At 41.6% G+C, this 21,720-nt stretch overlaps 2 protein-coding genes and 1 pseudogene across 2 annotated transcripts in view; 2 read left to right on the top strand and 1 right to left on the bottom strand.

The window, feature by feature from the left end:
* Positions 1-1,258, top strand: part of LOC121653735 (cornifelin-like) — a 28,639-nt gene extending 27,381 nt beyond the window's left edge. The window contains exons 4-5 of the mRNA XM_042007396.1: positions 40-224; positions 312-1,258. Coding sequence (XP_041863330.1) covers positions 40-224; positions 312-602 — 476 coding nt within the window. The 3' untranslated portion in view covers positions 603-1,258. The remainder of the gene's footprint in view (positions 1-39; positions 225-311) is intronic.
* A 4,206-nt stretch (positions 1,259-5,464) lies between these two features.
* On the bottom strand, positions 5,465-9,390 carry LOC121653036 (annotated as a pseudogene).
* Positions 9,391-13,703: 4,313 nt separating this feature from the next.
* LOC121653737 (cornifelin-like) lies at positions 13,704-15,987 on the top strand. The gene is made up of 4 exons (XM_042007398.1): positions 13,704-13,825; positions 15,007-15,112; positions 15,249-15,436; positions 15,582-15,987. The coding sequence occupies exons 2-4, from the start codon at positions 15,046-15,048 to the stop codon at positions 15,711-15,713; spliced, it is 387 nt and encodes a 128-aa protein (XP_041863332.1). The 5' UTR covers positions 13,704-13,825; positions 15,007-15,045; the 3' UTR covers positions 15,714-15,987.
* The last annotated feature ends 5,733 nt before the right edge of the window (positions 15,988-21,720 follow it).

Here is a 21,720-nt window from a genome sequence, read left to right as displayed (position 1 = left end):
TTGGATCCCTAAATATCTGTACTTTCATGTGTTTTTCAGGTTGCTATGGTTTCTGGTGTGGACCTTGCCTTACCTGCACCGTTTCAGGAAGATTTGGAGAGAACAGTTGTCTCCCCTTATGTGATATACTTCCTTCTGCAATGACACTTCTTTGGACACCTCTGATTGTTCCTCCTGCAGCCTTATCTGTACGGGCTGCCATGCGTAACAGATATGGTATCAAGGTATGATGCAAAATATGCTAAATTATGCAGAATTGGGAGTAATAAAATGAAAAACATTCAATAGTGTTTTAACATGCTGGTTTGCAGGGGTCTCTCTGGAAGGACATCGCAATTTCCTGTTGTTGCTCCTGGTGCTCCTGGTGTCAGATGCATCGTGAGTTAAAACATCGCATGAAAGTCCCTGTTGTCATTAACATGCAGCCTCAAACAATCGTCAACATGCCGCCTCAAACTCTTGTCAGCATGCAGCCACAGGCTCTGGTCAGCATGCAGCCACAGGCTCTTTACAGCATGCAGCCTAACCCTGTGATGATGCCTGCAAACGTTTGTACAGCTGGCTTTGTGAGCCAACCAGGAGTTGCAATGCCTCCAGAATAACCCCGCTACTTGTTCTGATCTTTTTAGTGTATTTAATTAACTAAGCTATTGGGAATTTTAACTGTGTTCCTATAGAACTCTTTACATTGATCATGCTGTGTTTCTGGTTCAGTTATGTTACTTTTTTAGGTTTTAGGTTGTCTGGGTTAGGTGGCTTAAGTTCTGTTGGATTTTTGTTTTATGCCCTGTTTTTAATTCTAAAGTGTGGTTTTTTGGTTTTCAGTTGTTACATTTAGGATGGGTTTTCTTTGTTTTAGATTTGCATTTTACATATTTTTTGTATCACAACAGAAGCTCAGTTTCTGATTACCATACTTGTTCTCTGTAATCATGTTCTTCATTATATTTCTGTTCGGGTTTTTCCTTTGTTTGGTATCATCTTCATCTTTGTCCTAGCTCCTTCCCTGTCAGTCACATGTGTATGCAGCCCTCAGGTCACTGTGTACTGGTGTCTTACTCCTAAAGTAGGGATTAAAACATATAAAGAAGCATCTTTTAGTTTTTATAGGCCTTGCCTGTGCAACAGCCTACCAGAGAACCCAAGGGCAGCTGGGAATGTAGATATAAATAAAAAAAACTTAAGACTTACCGTTGTTTGTGTTTTGTTTTTATTCCTTTTATTTCAGATTAGAATATAACATATATAACTTTGTATGTGTGGGTGTGTGATTATGTGCATGTGTGTGCACATGTAGTGTAAATGTGTGACTTGTGGGTGTGTATATAAATACTTTCTATTACATTTCTTTTTATGAAAAAAATGCTCTATTAATAAAGTTTGACTAACTGACTGACTGATTGATTGATTGACTGATTGATTGATTCTTCTAAATCAGATTTAAATATTTTGTTAATCCTGTCTAGCAGCACTTTTTGTTACCTGCAATAAAGTCTTGAGTTCTGGCATCTGCCTGTCTCCAGGACTCGGGTCCTCCTCCTGCCGGTCATCTGTAACCACATTTATTCGAGGCCCAATCGCAGATTTACTTTGCTGTAACATTTATGGCAAAAAGTACCTTGTTTGGATTCTGATTAAAAGCTCTAAATTTAATTACAAGCAATAAAACAAATCTAATATTCATGAAACAAATAGGTTGATCATTTGATTAGATTTGATCAGAAAATACACAAATAATTTACTATTTACTCCCCCGAGGAAGAATTCCATGAAGTCCATTTTAGATGAATTTATCCTTTAAACTTTTCTGGGGTGCCACCTGCTGGTTTTAAGACAAACTAAAAGAAAACAACTCACCACAGGACGGCAGTCGCAGCCCTCCCAAAAACCACCAAGCAACATCTAAATGTCCTTTTTATGCCCCATTGAGATAGTGTGGATATTTTAACTTTCTTATTTACACACTGTGTTTTTCACACAGTTGTTTTCAATTGTTGCTTTTAATAAGGTAAGAGATTTGGGTACCTTTGTATTTAATTTTTTAGCTTTAATACAGAGTGTATAAGGCTCTTTAGCTTATGACATTAAAGCCATTGTGAGAAACACTTAAATGCATAACTGTTTCCATTTTATCAGTGGATAGATAATTGTGGAGAAGGTGCGTCTGCCATCTTATCTCCACCTATTTTTCACATCAGGGCTTACATCCAGTCGAACGCCCTGTAGCAGTAGATGGATAAACATCTGTAAACTCTGATTCCAGAAATAATTTTCGGATGAAAACAGCAAGGAATGTTTTGACAATAAAAAACCTTCAGTGCAGGAATTTTACAGCTTGAATAATTCATTAGTCTTTTCACTTCACAATTAAACACATCGTAACACAAAAACGAGCCAGGCCTGGAGGTGGGGCATGGAGGCGAGCGCCTGGTGGCCGGGCCTTTGCCCACGGGGCCCAGTCGGGCTCAGCAGCTCACCACCTGCAGGAGGGGCCATAGGGGTTGGGTGCACTGTGAGCTGGGCGGCTGCCAGAGGCGGGGACCCTGGCGGTCTGATCCTCGGCTGCAAAAGCTAGCTCTAGGGACGTGGAATGTCGCCTCTCTGGCGGGGAAGGAGCCTGAGCTGGTAGGCGAGGTTGAATGGTTTCGGCTAGATATAGTTGGACTCACCTCAACACACGGCTTGGGCTCTGGAACTCATGTCCTTAAGAGGGGCTTGACCCTCTTCCATTCTGGATTTGCTCCCTGTGAGAGGCGCCGAGCAGGTGTGGGCATGCTCAATGCCTCCCGATTTGGCGCCTGTACATTGGGGTTTACCCCGGGTGACGAAAGGGTAGCCTCCCTCTACCTTCGGGTGGGGGGATGGGTCCTGACTGTTGTTTGTGCTTATGCACCAAATAGCAGTTCAGAGTACCCACCCTTTTTGGAGAGGGTGGAGTGTTCTCTCAGGGTCTACAATAGGGTCCTGCCCCAAGTGGAGGAGTTCACGTATCTCGAGGTCTTGTTCACGAGTGAAGGAAGGATGGAGCGGGAGATCAACAGGCGGATCGGTGCGGCATCTGCAGTGATGCGGACTCTGCATCGGTCTGTCGTGGTGAAGAGGGAGCTGAGCCAAAAGGCAAAGCACTCGATTTACCGGTCGATCTACGTTCCTACCCTCACCTATGGTCATGAGCTGTGGGTAGTGACCGAAAAAACAAGATCGCGAGTACAAGCGGCCGAAATGAGTTTTCTCCGCAGGGTGGCCGGGCTCTCCCTTAGAGATAGGGTGAGGAGCTCTGTGATCCGGGAGGGGCTCAGAGTAGAGCCGCTGTTCCTCCACATCGAGAGGAGCCAGATGAGGGGGCTCGGGCATGGATGCTTCCTGGACGCCTCCTGGTGAGGTGTTCCGGGCACGTCCCACTGGAAAGAGGCCCCGGGGAAGAATTAGGACGCGCTGGACTGACTACATTTCTCGGCTGGCCTGGGAATGCCTCGGGATCCCTCCGGATGAGCTGGTGAATGTGGCCGGGGATTGGGAAGTCTGGGTTTCCCTGCTTAGGCAGCTGCCCCCGCGACCCGACTCCAGATAAGTGGCAGAAAATGGATGGATGGATGGATGGACAATGTGAGTGGCGATGGACATACGTCACAGGAAATATACAATTTTAAGTCGTAATGGATGAAAGGTGGTGAGATTTTTAAGAAAAGTGTGCAAAGTAAGTAAAAAACTGATAATGTTTATTAATTAAACATTAACTGTGATGTGTAAATAATGAGTTATTGCATGTTAGAGGTAGCAATGTGGCCATATAGAGAAGCTGATTTGACCACCATAACTGTTGCTGTAATTTAAAAAATGCAGTGCAGTGGGTCCTGAAGACCTGGATTGAGAAATATTGTACTAAATTCTTGTGAAACTCAAAACATGCTACATATAAAAAATGCTACAAATATAGAAAAAAAATACAATTTAGAAAAATGGAGACATCCTTAAAATACAGTTTAAAATCTCACTACTTAGGCTTGCCTTTTACAAGGCTTACTCTATAAACTCTAGTGTGTTTTGACCACTGGAGACAAACAAAGAATCTAAATTTTCTTTTTCGGTGGATGAACCTATTCACAAGTATTTCACCAAAGGCCATACCTCTGAATGAATGTATATATATATATATATATATATATATATATATATATATATATATATATATATATTATGTGTTATTTTAGAGTGTGTTAAACTGGTAGCCCATCACATGACTCTATACCCATGAAGTACCTCTTGGTTTCAAAACGATTGATGACCCCTCCACTAGAGGGTGCTCACACTCTTTAATAAAAGTCATGCTTTGTCAGCAATGCTGTTTTACTAGTTTCAATGTTAATATAACACAAGGTCAAGTATAGCTGCAACATGTCAGCTATATTTCATTTTGTGTAAAATTTAAAAGAGCAAAAGACTGTGTTGAAATGTTTAATAAATACACAGGACAAATATACATAGCAATAGCAGTCTGAATAGATTGTTAAAAGGGAATTAAGTACAAGGTCATTCATGAGGTATAATAAATAAGATAAAAACATAATTTTAACCCATAAAGGCCTGACCCATGAAAAAATGGTAAGAAAAGATTTTTTTAATATGAGGTCTTTATATGGCCCTTTAACAAAATGTAACAAAGAAATTTACATTTTTTGAGGTGGGGGGGGGGGGGGTATCTACCATTTATTACCATGTGATAGTTTAAAAATATGTGGTTCTGCTTCTGGGTATCTATTAGGGGACAGAAGACAAGTATCAGATTGTGTTCAACAGGATTTTAAGCAACGTTTATACCATAAATTGAAGCAAAATGTCTCAGAAACTGTATGTGACAAATATGTCACGTCGGGCTCTTATGGGTTAAGAGTTACTAATTGCATTTTGTTTATGTTGTAGCTCTTACAGTGTGTTTACATACACGGCTGTTCAATAAAGGTTGTGAACCATCAGTTTCAGAGACCATCTTGTCAATCGAGGATGTTAGCTGTAAGCTGTAAGTGTGTAGCTGAATTTGGAGTTATTCCAATGCGCCTCCGCACAGACTGTGGCACAGAAAATGGGTTGATGGCAGCACTTCTTTGTTCCTTTAGATCTGAGCAAACAGATGAATTTGCGGGAACCAGATGTTACATGGAACTTCCACATCTAACCAGTGAATTAAAAGCTTGTGGTCATACTTTCCCAAAAAAAGATTTTTATCCCATATAAGTCATTCTTTGACACTTTGTGTTATACTTCAGACCACATTTTTGTCTTTAGTGTATATGATTTTGTCAGTGAAGGCTATGCTAACCTTGGCTTTGCTAAATTATTGTTGAAACAATTTACTCTCTCGCTTAAGACTGAATTGTCCCTACATGACAACATGCTTCTTAAAACACAACAGGTCAGACATTGAGTCTTACAAGATGAAGGCAGCTTTAAATTGTTGGCACATGTATTAACCATAGGGACTTGGAACTGTCAAGTAACTGAAGGTGCAGCCAAGGATCCATGCCAGCAGGAGGTATGCATGGCACACCTGAGGCCAACATGAAAATCTCCAGAGTCACAGAACTCTTTGTCTAAAAGTAGAAAACATTTTATCTAATTTAATGAAAATTGTGATTCTCCCCCCCAAAAAATGAAAAAAAATGGAATTATGTTAATAAAATTTACACAGTCAAGAAGGCAGTCTGCCCAGAAACTTCTAGTTTTGTTCTCTAGCACCCTCATGTTGCTTCCGACAGGACTAAGCTGGGGTTGGAAGATGTTTTCCAAGTCTGTAGCAGATAACTTATCATTTGAATGGCAGAGAATGGTGTTAGGACTGTAGGATACTGCTGCAGTGCTGTTAGAAACTGCAAGCTGGCAAGTCCATCTTTGAACCTAAAATACAATAATACAGTGCATTTTAAGTAATAGAAACATGTTTTACTCTGAACTCCTTCTGAGCAAAACCAATAAAATACACTCCCTTTCAATTACTGTGTAGTTCTTCTCAATTATATACCATCTAAGGTACTCCTTGACAATTTAGTGTTTTTTCTGCAGTGACAACATGTTTAAAACACCCTGCAGTCTGCAGCATAGTGCTGTTCTAGACAATCAGGTCCTGCAGGCTCTTCAATGTGGATGCATCTTTAGTCTAAAGATTGAATGTCTGTCACTCATTTTAAGTGCAAAGATCAATAAGAAATAATATCACAAAGCTATTATGGCGGAAAGGTTTAGTTGACAAGCATGGTACCTTTCACCTTTGCCAAATCATAACAAACCTCTATGACCCTCGTTCCTGCTGCAGCACTTTCCCTATTTCTTCATCTGTGATGTCTCCAATAGATGGATTGAAACTGGACTGCCCTTAGATGTGGTTAATCAGATGCTTTTGACTATATTCATCTTCTCTGATTGCTGCTCAAGGAGAGTAAGTGTTAAATTGGTTGACACACTGGACTGCATTACAAGCATGGCATGATTGATGTACTTTTCCCTTAAAATAATCCCCACAAAACTATACCTGTTGAATTGTAGACAAGGTAGTGGCTTTCTTCAGGACCATCAAATATGGGTCGTTTGTTCAGCCTTTTCATCAAGAGGGTAGGAAGTCTCTGTTTGGACTACTGGTATCAAGACCTTCCTCAAATCTGCCTCCATCATCACAAAACTTCACAAGGAGGTCCTTGGTATCACAGAATGTTCCCCTTTTGAATCCTCTCGCCGCTCCATCCTAGATGTCAGAGCGGCAAATGTTAGATCTGCTGACAGTATGGCGATCAATCTGGAGTGCCAGATTTGAGATTACTTCTGATACAGATGGCTGTTCCACCCAACCACCGGATAGATCATGACTATGTTAGTTCTTTAACTTCTCTATATCAGGGCTACTCAATTCGGTCCTATGAGGGCCGCAATCCAGCAGGTTTTCCATGTATCCCTGCACCAACACACCTGAGTCAAATTAGGTGGCTCTAACAGCCAATCAGGTTCTACACAATGACTCATTAATTTGACTCAGGTGTGTTGGTGCAGGGATACATGGAAAACCTGCTGGATTGCGGCCCTCGTAGGACCGAATTGAGTAGCCCTGATCTATATGGTGGTACACATCTAACCAGAAAGAAACAGCTGGAGAAAAGAACCACTGTCTTACTCTGCATCACTCATCAGTGACAGAGTCCTGGTCTTTTACTACAAGAGATGCATAGAGTTGTGTGTATTTCCAAAGAAATTAACATACAGTTATACACTGTTAATTTTTCCAAATTAACATTGCACTTGGAATTTGCAGAACATTAAAAATACCTGTAGCATGCAGTTACCACTGTAGAGCTTGACATTCCGGGCCCTCTTCTGAGTCGGAGAGAAAATCTGTGTCAGGAATCGTGAAATACAGACAGGCGAACAGAAGTACTGAAAGCCAAAGAACATAAATTTCTTATGTAGAATTGAATGCACATGTCAAAGAAAGATTATGTGTATCTTAAAGTCATTGTGAGACACTGCTTAAACAAATTGGATAACAAATTAAATGTATGATGGAATTTTTAAAGGAAGCTACATGTGAAGAATAGACATTAATGAGCCACATGTTAGTGCTTCAGAGTCAATGTGCGATTCTCCACCATCATTACTGTTTGGTTACTTGACAAAAAAAATATATATATCGAGATATATATCGAGATATATATCGTATATCGTGATTCAGGTAAAAAAATATCGAGATATAAGATTTGGTTCATTTCGCCCAGCCCTACTACTTTCCTACCTACAATACGGATTTGCATAATAGCAAATGTTACACTCACCACTATCAGCTGTATTGAATTCTGCAGCACTTCAGCTTGTGATGATCACTTCTCAATCAGACGTGTCAGAATCTGAAGTGGACTGAGCAGTGAATACAAGACAAAACATAGGATTTAAACTTGGATATTTTTACTTAAAATTTTACAAATAGTTCTTTTTGGTTACTACTTTCTGAGTTACTAGTAATATTTAAGGAAATCTTGTAAATGTACACTGTGATGCGCTGGTATGCCTTTCCCACAGTGTTCTTGTAGTGTTTCAGAATGAATGGTGTTTCTGTTCCTGGTATGTTAATTATCATTGTACCATCAGGATAAAGTAGAAAGTAGGGTCCTTGCAAATTGCTGTTGAAGTCCTTCTTTTTCTTTTTTTTCTTTTTTTGGTACAGCAGCTATATGCACATGCTCATCATCCAGCTCTGGATTCACAACAAGTTGTAGGCCTGTTCCTCCTACAGGTTTCAGTACTCCATCTTTCAGTTGCATGAGGGCAACAGAAATCTATAAAGAAACAGATACTAAGGACACTGTAATCTGATCCATTGATTCAAAGCAAATACAAAAAAATAGACAGAAAAATAGTTCAGTTATATATAGTTCTTTAGCTGAGCTGAAAAATTACTCATGCCAAAAAGGCTGCGTGAAACTAGCACTGTTTTGATTTCCATTAATTATTTTTAGTATGAAATCTTTAAGTAAAGTCCAAGTCAGCTTTACTGTCAATTCTGCAGAATGTCCAGTACAACAGAGAATTTAAATTCTGGTTCATTTAAACCTTGATACATAAAATACAAGAATGTAAGCCAAACAAAATAAAACAGGTACTATCACTAAGTAAATAACATAATAAATAGACAAGACAAGTTACAGTCAGTGCAATATATGTTTATGGTTATAGTGCAAAAAAAGAAGACTGAGTTAGCTTATCGGTTAAAGTGATTAAAGTGGCTGTGTGCCTGTTCCTGAGAATGTCAACCTGAGGGTGTAAAAGGTTCAAGTGCTGATGGGGGGTTGTCAGAGTCCATGGTGTGTGTATGGAAGAGGGGCAGAGCAGGGAGAGAGTTCCTGATCCTGACACCCTGGTGGACAAAGCTGTCCCTCAGTCTGCTGGTCCTGGCCCCACAGGCTCCGCAGTCTCTGTCCTGATAGAAGCTCTGTGACGGGTGGATAGGGCCTCTCGCAATGCAGAGGGCTTTATGGGTGAGGCGAGAGGTGTAGATGCTTTGAAGGGAGGGGAGAGAGGCACAAACAATCTTCTCAGCTGCTTTCATGATGAGCTGGAGGGTCTTCCTGCAGGAAGTGGAGCAGGTGCTGTACCACACGGTGAGCTCTTGACTGTGTCTTTATAGAAGGTGCACATGATGAGGGCCAGGACTCTAGCTTTCCTGAATTTGCAGAGATTGTTGTGTTAACACCACAAGGCCAGGTGGTTCACCTCATTCCTGAAGTCTGTCTCATTGTCGTTGCTGATGAGACCCACCACAGTCATGTCATATGCAAACTTGACGAGGAGATTGGAGCTGTGTGATGGTGTGCAGTCGTAGGGTAGAGAGTGAAGAGGAGGGGGCTCAGTACACATCCTTGAGGGGCCCCGGTGTTCAGTGTGGTGATGCTGGATGTGTTCCTGCCGACCCGAACTGCCTGTCTGTTCTCCCGGCCAGGAAGTTCAGCAATCAGTTGCACAATGAGGTGTTGATTCCCAACTGGTCCAGTTTCAGAATGAGCTGTTGGGGGTGATTGTGTTGAATGCCGAACTGAAGTCTATGAACAGCATTCTGAGTCTTGTGTCCAGATATGTGAGGGCTCTGTGGAGGGCAGTGGAGATGGCATCATCGATACGCAAACTTGAAGGGGTCCAGGGAGGGTGGGAGGATAGGCTTTGTGTTTTAACACTAGCCATTCAAAGCACTTCATAAGAACGGGAGTGAGGGCTACCAGACGGTAGTTGTTGAAACAGAAGGGTGACGACTTCTTTGGGACAGGGATGATGGTGGTGGCTTTGAGGCACTTGGGGACAACAGCTTGGCTCAAAGAGATGTTGAAGATATTCATGAAGACATCCGTCCCTCAGCACACAACCAGGTAAGTTATCACTGCCAGAAACTTAAGCACTGATCCTGCTGAGTGTCCTCCTCACACTGTCTGGAGACAGCATCAACACCTGTTCGCCAGGAGGGGCTGGAGACTTCTGTGCAGGTATGCTGTTGTGTGCCTCAAAACGAGAGAAGAAGTCATTTTGCTCACAGAGCAGAGAGGTGGTTCTTTCACATGTCTGCAGTGGGGGCTTGTAGTCTGTGATGGTCTATATCCCTTGCCACAAGCTGTGTGTCTCTGCTGTCGCTGAAGAGATGTGCAATCCTCCTGGAGTACTGCTTCTTTGCCACCCTGACACTGAATGGCAGGTTGGTAGGCTGTGGACCTCCCCTGTCAACAATGGCTTCCGATTGTCCCAAACTCTGATGGTGTTGAGTACTGTTACATCATCAATAGACTTGGTGATGTAGGCAGTGATGGCATCTGGGTACTCCTGGAGGTCTGTGTTGTTGCAGGTGGCACCCTATTTAAGCACACTCCAGTCAGTTGAATTAAAACAGTCCTTAAGTACCTCCAGGGACCCTTCCAGCCACACATGTACCTCTTTGAGAACTGGTTTGGTGACTTTAGCCAGTGGTCTGTATGCTGGTATTAGCATGACAGTGATGTAGTCAGAGGCTCCGAGGTGTAGGATGGCAAGGCAAGGCAAGGCAGTTTATTTGTATAGCACATTTCATGTACAGGACAATTCAAAGTGCTTTACATAAAACAAAAGCATTACAGATATTAAATAGTAAAAGGTATCAACACATAGGAAGAATCACAACAAAAATAATAAATTACATTAAAATAATTAAAAGCAAGTTAAAAAGTTACTGTGCAGATTTCATGCATAGGCACATGAGAAAAATGTTTTTAACCTGGATTTAGAAGTGTCCACATTTGGTGAAAGTTTAATCTCCACAGGCAGTTTCTTCCACTTGTTTGCAGCGTAACAGATAAATGCTGCTTCTCCATGTTTACTCTGAACTCTGGGCTGGACTAGTTGACCAGAGTTTTTGGATCTAAGAGCTCTGCTAGTTTTATATTCTCTGAACATATCACAAATGTATTCTGGGCCTAAACCATTCTGGGATTTGTAAATGATCAGAAGGGTTTTAAAATCTATTCTGTGACTGACTGGAAGCCAGTGTAAAGATTTAAAAACTGGTGTGATGTGTTCAGATCTCTTAGTCCTGGTTAAAACTCTAGCAGCAGCGTTTTGGATGAGCTGCAGATGTTTAATGCTCTTTTTAGGAAGTCCTGTTAAAACCATTCAAGATTTTCAGACTGAAATGATACAGGAGTCCATCAACTGACTCTGCTCTGGTTGTTGGTAACATAGCCATGCTTTACACAAACTTAGCACTTGTTCTTTCATTAATGTACTTCTTCCTAACTGAGGAGCAGGTTGTTTGGACATTCAGAGTGATCAGTAAATCAAACAAAATACAAAAATGGTCAGATAAGGCCAAGTCAGTGACCACAACAGAAGAAATAAACACCCATTGAAATAACCAGGTCCAGAATGTGACCTTGAATGTGGGTCGGTTCTTTTACATGTTGCCACAAGCCAAACATGCCTAATATTGAAGAAATTCCTTGACATTACCATCCATCATGTTATCTATGTGAATGTTAAAATCCCCAGTTAAGATGAAATGGTTAAAATCAGTAGAGATAACAGACAATAACTCAGAAAATTCATCAATAAAATTTGCACAATTGTCTGGACGTCTGTAGATGAATAGAAATAGGATTTTAGAAACGTCCCTTAAAATAGAACTAAGATATTCAAAAGAAGTCAAATCAGCTAATGAAATCTCTTTACATTGGAATGAATCTTTTTAAAAATAGGGCCTTATAAACCCCTCTCTGGGGGGTGTAAACCTGGTCCAGTGTGTTGTTTCCAAGTGTTTGAAAGTCTGTGTGTTTGTGTAGTTTTGGAAACACACTCTTTGGGTCTGCCTGGTTGAAATTCCCAGCCAAGATAAGAAAGGCATCAGGGTGGGCTGTCTGCTGCTCACTGATGTGATTCAATGCCTCACTCCTGTTTCCAGTGGCACTTGGAGTAAAGTAAACAGCAACGAGCAGTATAGCTGTAAACTCCCTCAGAAAGAAGAACGGTCAGCATTTGATGACCATAAACTCCACTGAAAGTGAGCAGCGTTTGCAGACCACAGCAGCATCACGACACCAGGCATCGTTGATGTAAACACAGAGTCCCCCACTGCGTGTCTTCCGTTCCTCAAGCTCTGTCTGCCCAAAAGCAGGTTAGCTGCTCAAGCTGAATAGAAGAAATAGCCAGCTTGTCTGGGCTAGCTGCTAGCTTAGCTTGGATACCTCCACCCTTGCCCCACTTCTGCTTCCTCTCATGCCGCTTGTGTCACCCCCAATGTGGGCAAAGTACAGGGCTGAGGGTTGGTGATGGAGCAGACCACGGTCTCGTAGCTCTTCTACTTGTGTGAAGTTTAACTTGTAAGAAGTGGCCCTGTCAACATTGAGCAGGAACTCACAACTGTATGTGCACTTGAGGATGGGTAGATGCAACGAAGACGTACAAAAACACTGACTCACATGACGAAGAACAGAAAAACGCAGTGTGTGCATGCACTGCTATCTTGGCCATACATAACATTAAAATCAGTCAAATCAAACCATAGGTCTACGAGTTTCAAGACTGAGTTAGTGGCACAAATATGTCATCTTACAGATATTCTAAAAAAGACTGCAGGAAACAAATACCTTAAAGGTCCCATATTATGCAAAATTCACTTTTTAATGGTTTTGGAACAGTCATACTGGTCCCCCCGCATGTGTAGGAGACCCGTAAGTGTGAAACTCTTTCAGGCGCTCTCTCTCCCCCCTGCTCCACCTCTAGGGAAGTAAGCGCTGAAATGAGCTTGTTTGAAAGCGTGTACGTTATGACGTCATAAGGGACAATAACCACTCCCCACAGAGCGATGGACCCGTCTACCGGCTCTCAAAGCCCGCCCTCTAAAAATCACCTAGCGCCCAGTGTTTTTCCCTCTTCGGCAACCCTCGTTAGCGGACATGGCTAAGCGACAGAAGCACTGTTCTGTTTGTGGCTGCATAAATGAACACGAAAACGTTTTTTTACTTCCATCCACTGAACCCACGAGGACTGAGTGGATTAATTTTATTTTTGGAGGAAATGTACCCGGAAAACTTCCAAAGGTTTTGCATGTCTGTGGCCAGCATTTCAAAGAGGACTGTTTCCACAACATGGGGGCATGGAAAGCAGGCTTCGCCAACCGTTTGAAGCTGAAGCCAGGTTCAATACCACCTGTCCGTGACACAGCTGGAGAGGTAAGAGCTGGCAGTTATTTTATCGTTTCGGCCTTATTAGTCTGATAGCTTGAAAATATATTAACCTGTCAATCACCTCATGACGGGCGATGCGATGGGCGGAGCCAACAGCTGAGCTGCTCCACCAGGGTTCCGCCCACCATAAACGGCACATTTCTGAAGCTGCTAAAAAGAGGGAGGTGAAGAGAAGCCGCTGCACTCAAACTGAGGGTCGATTTGTCCATACCATGGCGGAAATATTTCATTTAGATATTAATGAATGGTCTCAGATTGGGAATAAAGTGTATAATATGGGACCTTTAAGAAATCCTTACAAGATCTGGAAACTAACGTGTGCACAAAGTTCATTCTCTGACCACATTAGGATTGTGGTGTCAGGTGTCTCTCTGTAGCAGGACGACATTCTTTGAGCCTTAGAGTCTAACAAGTTTGTCAGTCCTGCAGACTAAAATGACTTGCTATTAATGAGGATAGTTGTTTTAGCCTATCTTTGCACAAGACTTCAGGTTCTGCAACAAGCTCCCGAATAGAGAACGACAAGCCACACCTAAAACAGGTCATGCATCTGTTGCACAACTCTGAGGTGACCACAAGGATACCAGCTTCATCAGGTAAGACATTCTAGTTTGTTTGCTGAAAATCTGAGACTTAAATTTAATAAACTGAAACTGCAAGCAGTTAAGATATTTAAGACATTAATATTTTATAATAAAAAAAAACTGGCTCTTTTTAAAAACTGGTTCCCACCATTGAGATCTGACTGGAAGAATACGTTATGTTGTCTGTGAAGGGCTGAAATTAGTCTCACCTGCTAGAAAGGACAGAGCAGCTAAATAAAGGTCTAATATTTAGAACTGATTGTGTCTGTATTGCTGTAAGTTTTGTTGTCCAGATTTCCTGCAGCTGAGCTGAAGCTGATTCATTAAGACATTCACCTACCCATAGAACAACATATTCATACATTAATTTAGGCTCTGAACTTTGTCAGTAAAATGTGCCTTGTAGTCTTTCATGGTTATTTCCTCACAAGACATCATTTCTTTACTAGACATTATGCACCAGAGAAACTGAAGATGATGTGAATTACTTTGAGTTTTGTTGATTATGAACCCATAATAAGAAATTCCCTGTTTTCCTGCATGTAATGTTAGCAAGACAGCAGTTAGTTTAGTTAACATATCTTTTCTCCGATAAAACAATGACATGTTACACATTTTAAATTACTAGATAAAACGGTCTCTTTTTAAAAACTGGTTCCCACCATTGAGATCTACGTTAACATATGTCTTCTCTTGTTATTTTACCACAATTAAATTCCCATTCAACATACTTCTGTATATTTTTGCACATGCTAACACACCTCCATGTCAGATCCACTTAAAACCTTCAGCTCCTCACTGCTAAAATACTTTACAACTGTCCTTTAATTTCAGACCTAGAAATAGAATTAAGTACTTAAATATAAATGTGTTTTTTTTTCTCTCAGTCATTTTCATTTTTAGTTACTACATATTTTCCTCCTTGATGCTGAGCAGAGGTGAGGCAGAGTGAGTCATATTTTAGAAAGGGGTGTTGGCAGCTGCAGTCTCTGTTTAATGCTACAAAAAATAATCTGGCTGTTTAGGAATGTGTTTAAAAAGTCTTTATGGCATTTGTAACTGAAGCTAAATTGAACGAGCTATAAAATTTTCCTTTAATGCTAATGAAAGCATTTAATTATATTATTAATGATAAATATGTGTTTCAGAACAATATGTTTGCTTGCCGTGTACTAATTTCTGTGTTTTAAAAGGTTGTTTAATCTAAGTTTGTGACCAAAGTCCAGTGGGCCATGGCAGGACAATCCTTGACAGACTGGAACACTGGCCTCTTTAGCTGCTGTGAAGACATCAGTTCTTGTAAGAATTCTTGACTTTCAATTGTTTTTACTCAAAATATTTAATCAGGCATTAATGTAGTCATTTCTAGTTCTTATTCTCGCTCATATAAAGCCACTCAGACATGCACTGTGACGTAAAACTGCTTCGTTTTCAGGCTGCTACGGTTTCTGGTGCTGCCCTTGTCTTGCCTGCACTGTTTCAGGAATGTTTGGAGAGAATCGTTGTCTTCCATTGTGTGACATATGTAGTCCCTCAGTGATGGCAGCCTTTGGGATACCTCTGTTTGTTCCTCCTGCTGGCCTGTCTCTGAGGGTTGCCATTCGACACAAATATGGTCTCAAGGTAAAACATTTGCAAATTTAATATAATTTATCTAATTGCATTTTCAAATGAAAACTTTTCAGGTCTGATTAACTTCTCAAAAGAAGTGGAAAAAGAAAAAACTAAGGAATGAAATGAAAGATAATCAAACTTAATTTCTCCACAGGGCTCTCTCTGTAAAGATATCGCCACCGCCTGTGTCTGCGTGTGGTGCTCCTGGTGTCAGATGCATCGGGAGTTGAAGTATTGGAAGAAACCCCCCACTGTCGTCAACATGCAGCCGGCTGCTAAAAAGTAAAAAAAACAGTTGTGGCCTCAGAAAGAGCTTCATTGCTGCTGCTTCTTTTAAAAGCTATTTGAATGAGCCAAGATCAATACACTGTGGCATTAAAATGTTTATTTTCCTTTTGAATTGTTAAATCAGAACATGCTCAAATCAGTTTTCGAAACTCTCCTGTAATAATTATGAAAATGTCATTTCTAGAGATTTAACAATTTTCTGTGATAAAAGCTGATTAGATTTCTCTCTTATTAAGCGATGTACAGCTTTAATAAAGAATCTGAAAACTGAACTGTGTTATGAATGGGAAGGTTTACATCTTTCAGACCTGCTGTAATGCGGTTTACTCTTGTTACTTTTAATGATTTTCATATGTTTTGATAAGTATGTGCAATTGTGGCAGAGTGAAGGCGATTAAATGGATCTATATTTAAATTAGTGTTGACAACGCCAATGGGGGGGAGGGGGGGTTAACCCCCCAGTAAATCTGAAAGACGCAGGTTTGAATAAATGTACCTTGGCAGATGGATTCCATCTGTCCAGCAGCGTGGAAGATGGCTGCCTAAAAAAAACACAAATCAAATCATCATCAGGGTTAACATGCCACTCTTTAAGGACAATGATGTCTTACCAATGCAGGAGGGAAAGGGGTTAATGAACTGCCGCTGGCACCAAACTCAATCCAGCCAAGCAGTACACCGCCAAGGTGAAACTGCCTGGCATGCGTGTGTCAACACGGCCTCGACAGCCAGCGGCCCACAATGCTGCAGAAACACAAGCAGGTATAACTACTCAAGGGCCGTCAAAGCCCCGGCAAAGAAAGAAAGTGATGGCACTGATGATTATAGGTGACCTAGCCACTATGCCAAGCCAACCACAACAACTGCCAGCATGCAGTGCACACACACACACCTAACCAGTTATAAGGGTGCCCTACTCCGCCCAGTAATCAGTGACAAATAAGCCACACCTTGGGGTTGTTATGTCGAAAGGAGGAAATTGGAGTGAGAAAAATTCCACTCCACCACACAATCAGTACAAAGATCCATGAGTTTACTGTGTGGTTAATAAAGAGCATTGCTGACCTTTAATTATTTCCATCTGCAGCAACAATCAACAATGAAAAAATGTTTAAATGATTTTTCAGTAAACCTCCATGGAAATTTCTTCATTCTTTGTTAATTCCAACACTTTGATGAATATGAAAGTGTGTTTCTTTTAGCTGAATTATTTATCATCCAGAGTAAGGAAGTGTTTACTCTTTCATGAAATGAAGGTAAAACACATACTGTTTGGGACATTTACCTTAGCAGACACTCCTGCAATACAATAATTAATTTCAAAGTGCAGATTTATCTAATTTTCAACTATTAATATCTCACTTATCTCAGTATTTGTCCAGAAACTCCTCCATTCTCACAATGATTGTCTAGAGATTATTTTCCAATTTATGTATCTAACTGAAAATTTAGCTCAGAAAGTAGCAGTAGAGGTTTATAGTCAGAGATTAAAACACTGTGTAATGTGTGATGCTAAAATTCATACTGTTCATACTGTGGGAGTTACCTCAAAACTTATAAAAAAAGAAATGATTTCCTAAATCTGAGTCACACATATTCAACCACATCAGAAGCTGATAAAGGCAAAATCAAAACGGATTTCCCATCATGTTTTTAAATGACAGAAAAAATGTGTTCTTTCTATTGGTGGTGCTCAGACAGTGAACATCCTCTACAAGCACTTTTAGTAATAATAATAATAATAATAATAATAATAATAATAATAATAATTTAGTTTACTTACTTTTTGCCCCATAAAGGAAAACTTCCACACCCCATCAGACTCTAAATCAAATATCTTTTTAAAAGATTTCCTTTTTAATAATGTTTTCTCCTGCAAGATCTTGTTAGGAAAGTAAAAGCTTTCATATATAGGTAACCATCTGTGGTTCAGCTAGTCAAAAGTTAGCAAGGTGTAACAAAATTCCACAAACAACAGTTGGAGTACTCCTCTTTTTGTTACCTGCCACTCACACACACACACACACACACACACACACACACACACACACACATACACACACACACACACACACACACACACGCACAAAATATGACAGATGTGTGGTAAAGGAGCTGAGGAATGTCATTACTAGCGTATTATAACAAAACAGTTCTTGGTATGGTATTACGTGACTGGACATACATTAGGACTCATAAATTTAAACCACAGTGATGGAAACTTTCACCACTCTGTCAGAGATCAGATGTTTGTAGTGGCCATGTCACTGCTGTAGGAGGCAGGAGAACAGTTTCATGCTTGTTAGGCCTTAAATATCATCAGGTGTCGAATCCAGGGAAACACCCTGTAAACATCTATGATCCACCTCTTTCATCACAGCTTGCTCACTAAACGCTCGCTTTCTTAAGTGTTACAGCTGTTTTACTGCTGATTAAACATTTAATTTGACCTAAATGACTGATTCATTAAGTTAATAAGACAGATTTTTATGGTTTTAAAAGCAGCTTTTAACTCCAACGTTCCCACGTTTATCTTTATGACTGATCAGTAGAAGAACAGTGAACATGAATAACTGTCTTGTAAAAAGGAAATTTTTCACTTTCAAGACTTTATTTTTTGACTTGTCATCCATGTTCTTGTCTAGAATTTACATTTGATCTAATGGTAAAAAATCATGAACAATTTTCAGGTTTTGGAGCTTTGATTGTGTTTAGCGATTTGACGCAGAGATGCTGCCACTCCTAACCCAAACCATATCTTCTCATTCATTCACAGCTTCTGACGTGCCAAGAAGGTGTCCAACAAGAGCAGGTACAGTCTGACTTTTAAATTTACCAATAATGTATTTTAGTACTTTGTTTAACTTTCTAACTTTTTAGAACATTCTGGGAAATTTTCCTATCAAAGTGAGCCAAAGCAGATTTGTGCAGACCAGAATAATTTTCTTTGGAAACACTCATGAAGCAGATTTAGGTTATAGAGCATAAAGAAGCACCTGCATCTTGGCTGATTTTCTACATTTTAGAAGAATATAATATGATTATAAAAGTATTTTTGTACATCTTCTGTATAAAGAAAAATACTTTTTGACATATTTTGTTATAGAATCTCACAGATAGTTTTCATGGCTATAGAGACCCTGCTTTTTTTTTTTTTTAAGAGAAGCGTAAATTGGAGGAATAATTCTCATCACACTCTTTGCTGCAGCATTTTGGATCAGCAGGAAGACTTGAAAGCATTTTCATAGGACAGCCAAATAATTAGGAATTGCAGTATTCCAGTCTTTAAGTAACAAATGATGGACTACTTTTCCTGCATCACTAAATTTGGCAAAATTGAAAGAAAGTGGTCATCGAAATCTGTTTAATATGCGAGTCAAAAAAACTTTAGGTTACTGTCGTAATCCCGGTTCTCTGAGTAGCATGAGTGAGGGTCTCAGTATGGGGGAATGCCTCCTGCGTGACCTCCCCAGAAGCTCAAATGTCATTACGCCAGCCCTGAGTGGCTGGCATGGTCACATATATCTATGTCCGGAGAAGCTCCGAGCCCCTATAGATAGGGCTGACATAGAGTCAGTCGTCATTCAAAACAAGCTCACCTCTTTCTTGCTTCTACTGCAAGGAGGGTGATCTGGTGAGACACTCACTCATGCTATTCAGAGAACCGGGGTTACGACAGTAACCTGAAGTTCTCTTTCATAGCATTCGTTTCGTGTCTCACTATGGGGAGAAATACTTACTCCCGGATTGGCAGACATCCCTGTAAAGAAGACAACTGTTTTTTTTTTGTTTTTTTTTGTAACTTCAGACTGGGCCCACATCCTGAGAGCCCGATCCCAGGACCATTTGGAACTGTAACATCTAATGTATAAAACCTAGCGAATGTATGTGGGGAAGCTCAACATGCAGCTGCCCAACATGCACCTCACACACCCAGACCCTTGCAGGTGTATGCCAGGGCAATGGCCCCCACTATTCAGTGTGACACTGCTTAGACACAGGTTTCCCAACATATGGTTTGGCCCAGGACACAAACAGCTGGTCACTTTTCCTAAAATGCTTGGTTTTGTCCAAATAAATCCTAAGTGCCCAAACAGGGCACACAGAATGTAAATGATGTAAAACCCTCCCTCACCCTGACCAGGGTCGGGGGAATGAGGGCCACTCGTGAGCCAGTGACTCCACCCCCAGTGGGGCTCTCTGATCGTGCAGGGAGAAGAACAGGGCACACTGGGCGTTCTCCACTGGCGCAAACACATCATTGGCTGTCTGACCGAACCTTAACCAAATCTCCTTCACTACCTTGGGATAAAGCTTCCAGTCTGCATACAGAGGGTCCCCCCTGGACAGCAGGTCTGCACCGTAATTCAGAACCCCAGGTATGTGAGTTGCCTTTAGGGACAGCAGATGCACACTGCTCCATATTATCAGTCTGTGTGCCAGTGTGTGCAGCCGAGGTGACCTTAGTCCCCCTTGTCTGTTGATATAGGCCACTACTGGGGAGTTGTCCATCCTCACCAAAACATGATGGACTCTCAGCCAGGGGAGAAAATGTTTTAGAGCCAGATGCACTGCCAGCAGCTCCAGGCAATTTATGTGGGTGGAACTCATGTGAGGGTCCCATCTCCCATTGAGATGAGATGCAGATGCAGATTGAGGTGCAGATGAGGACTGGAGTCTGTAGCCTTGCTCGATTGTCTGCAGCACCCATTTTGACTGAATGCATGCAGCCCAGCTCTCCCCGTGAGCAGTGAGCGGGCTGACAGGTGCTGACACTTGTCTTGCGTCTTGTGAAAGAGGCGAGCTGCACCTGCTGGCACCGCGCTCTGTGTCTATCACGCTGGGCCTGTACTTGTCACAGCCTCATGCCTCCACGGGCTGCGTTATTGCAGGCGGTTTGCAACCTTTTATTGCCATTTTTATTCTTTTCATTTTTATTTTTGCCGTCTGAGTTCTAGCTTGAGGAGCTTGCTTCCTGGACCATGAAGTCTTGGGAACCTCCAGGGGCCTGAGGTGCTGGCGGGGCTTTTAGCACATTGGGGATCCTAAAGCTCGGGATCAGATGAGCTGCAGCCTGTGCATATGAGTGACGTGATACTGGTGGAGCGGCAGGTGGAGCCCTCCTCGGGAAGCAGAGTTTCAGCACCTCGTCATCTCTCTTTTTCTCCTCACATCTCCTCTGCATGGAGGTGACTGCAACACCAAAAAGACAGTGAGGGACAATCAGAGTGTCAAGGAGGTTCTCCTTTTCCTTCGTGGGGAGGTTGGTGAGCCCTCTCCAGGACGCCCTCTCCTGAAGAACCATGAGGCCCATGGCTCTCCCCGTGGCTTGTAGCTTGTATCACCACTTTATTGAGGCGGAGGACACGGTCACTTATGATGCAGATTTCCTCCCAGAGGGTAGTGTCTGGTTTAGGCGTCATGTCCTCTTCTAGTTCGGCTTGGTAGGCCATTAAGGATGTAGGAGGCGTTGAGGGCTCTGGTAGACAGTGCAGCCACCTTGTAGCATTTATTAGTAAGGCTGGACTGGAAGCGGTCTGCTTTAAAGGGGAGGGATGCAGCTGCGGACGACAGCAAAGCCTTCAGGTTAAGATGGCTCTAGCCACGAGCTGCTCTATGGGCGGCATCTGCCGTAAGCCATGTGCGCCCATCCCCTCACAATCCAACAGATGTTTCTCGCTGTATGGCTTGGATTTCCATGTTGCTGCGATCTCGTCGAGCAGTTCCGGGAAAATTGTTACCTGTTAGCAAAGCGTTGCCACTTCGTTAGGAGAAATATTGCCATTTCTTTTTGGTGAAAGTATTACTACTCTGCATCTGTATAAGCTGCTGAAAAGTATTGCTACTTAGCAACTGTGTTGATGGGAACAAGCGCCTTTGCACCCAGTCGGTGGACAGTTTAGATTTGCACCCAGGATACAGTTGTAGTAAGGCTTCTGTGAGAAGAGAGAAGAGGTTTTTGAATGACGACTGATGCTATATCAGCCCTATATATAAGGGCTCGG

The sequence above is a fragment of the Melanotaenia boesemani genome, chromosome 14 (assembly GCF_017639745.1).
Source record: "Melanotaenia boesemani isolate fMelBoe1 chromosome 14, fMelBoe1.pri, whole genome shotgun sequence".
Lineage (NCBI taxonomy): Eukaryota > Metazoa > Chordata > Actinopteri > Atheriniformes > Melanotaeniidae > Melanotaenia > Melanotaenia boesemani.
Note: the sequence above shows the minus strand (reverse complement) of the source record. Positions and strands in the feature narration are given on the sequence as shown.

What these genes read in the sequence shown, in the direction of transcription:
- LOC121653737 (XM_042007398.1), top strand. Translation starts at nt 15,046, where the DNA reads ATGGCAGGACAATCCTTGACAGACTGGAACACTGGCCTCTTTAGCTGC. An exon ending in CTGTGAAGACATCAGTTCTT is followed by an intron (nt 15,113 to 15,248) that starts GTAAGAATTCTT and finishes CTTCGTTTTCAG; the next exon opens with GCTGCTACGGTTTCTGGTGC. An exon ending in GACACAAATATGGTCTCAAG is followed by an intron (nt 15,437 to 15,581) that starts GTAAAACATTTG and finishes ATTTCTCCACAG; the next exon opens with GGCTCTCTCTGTAAAGATAT.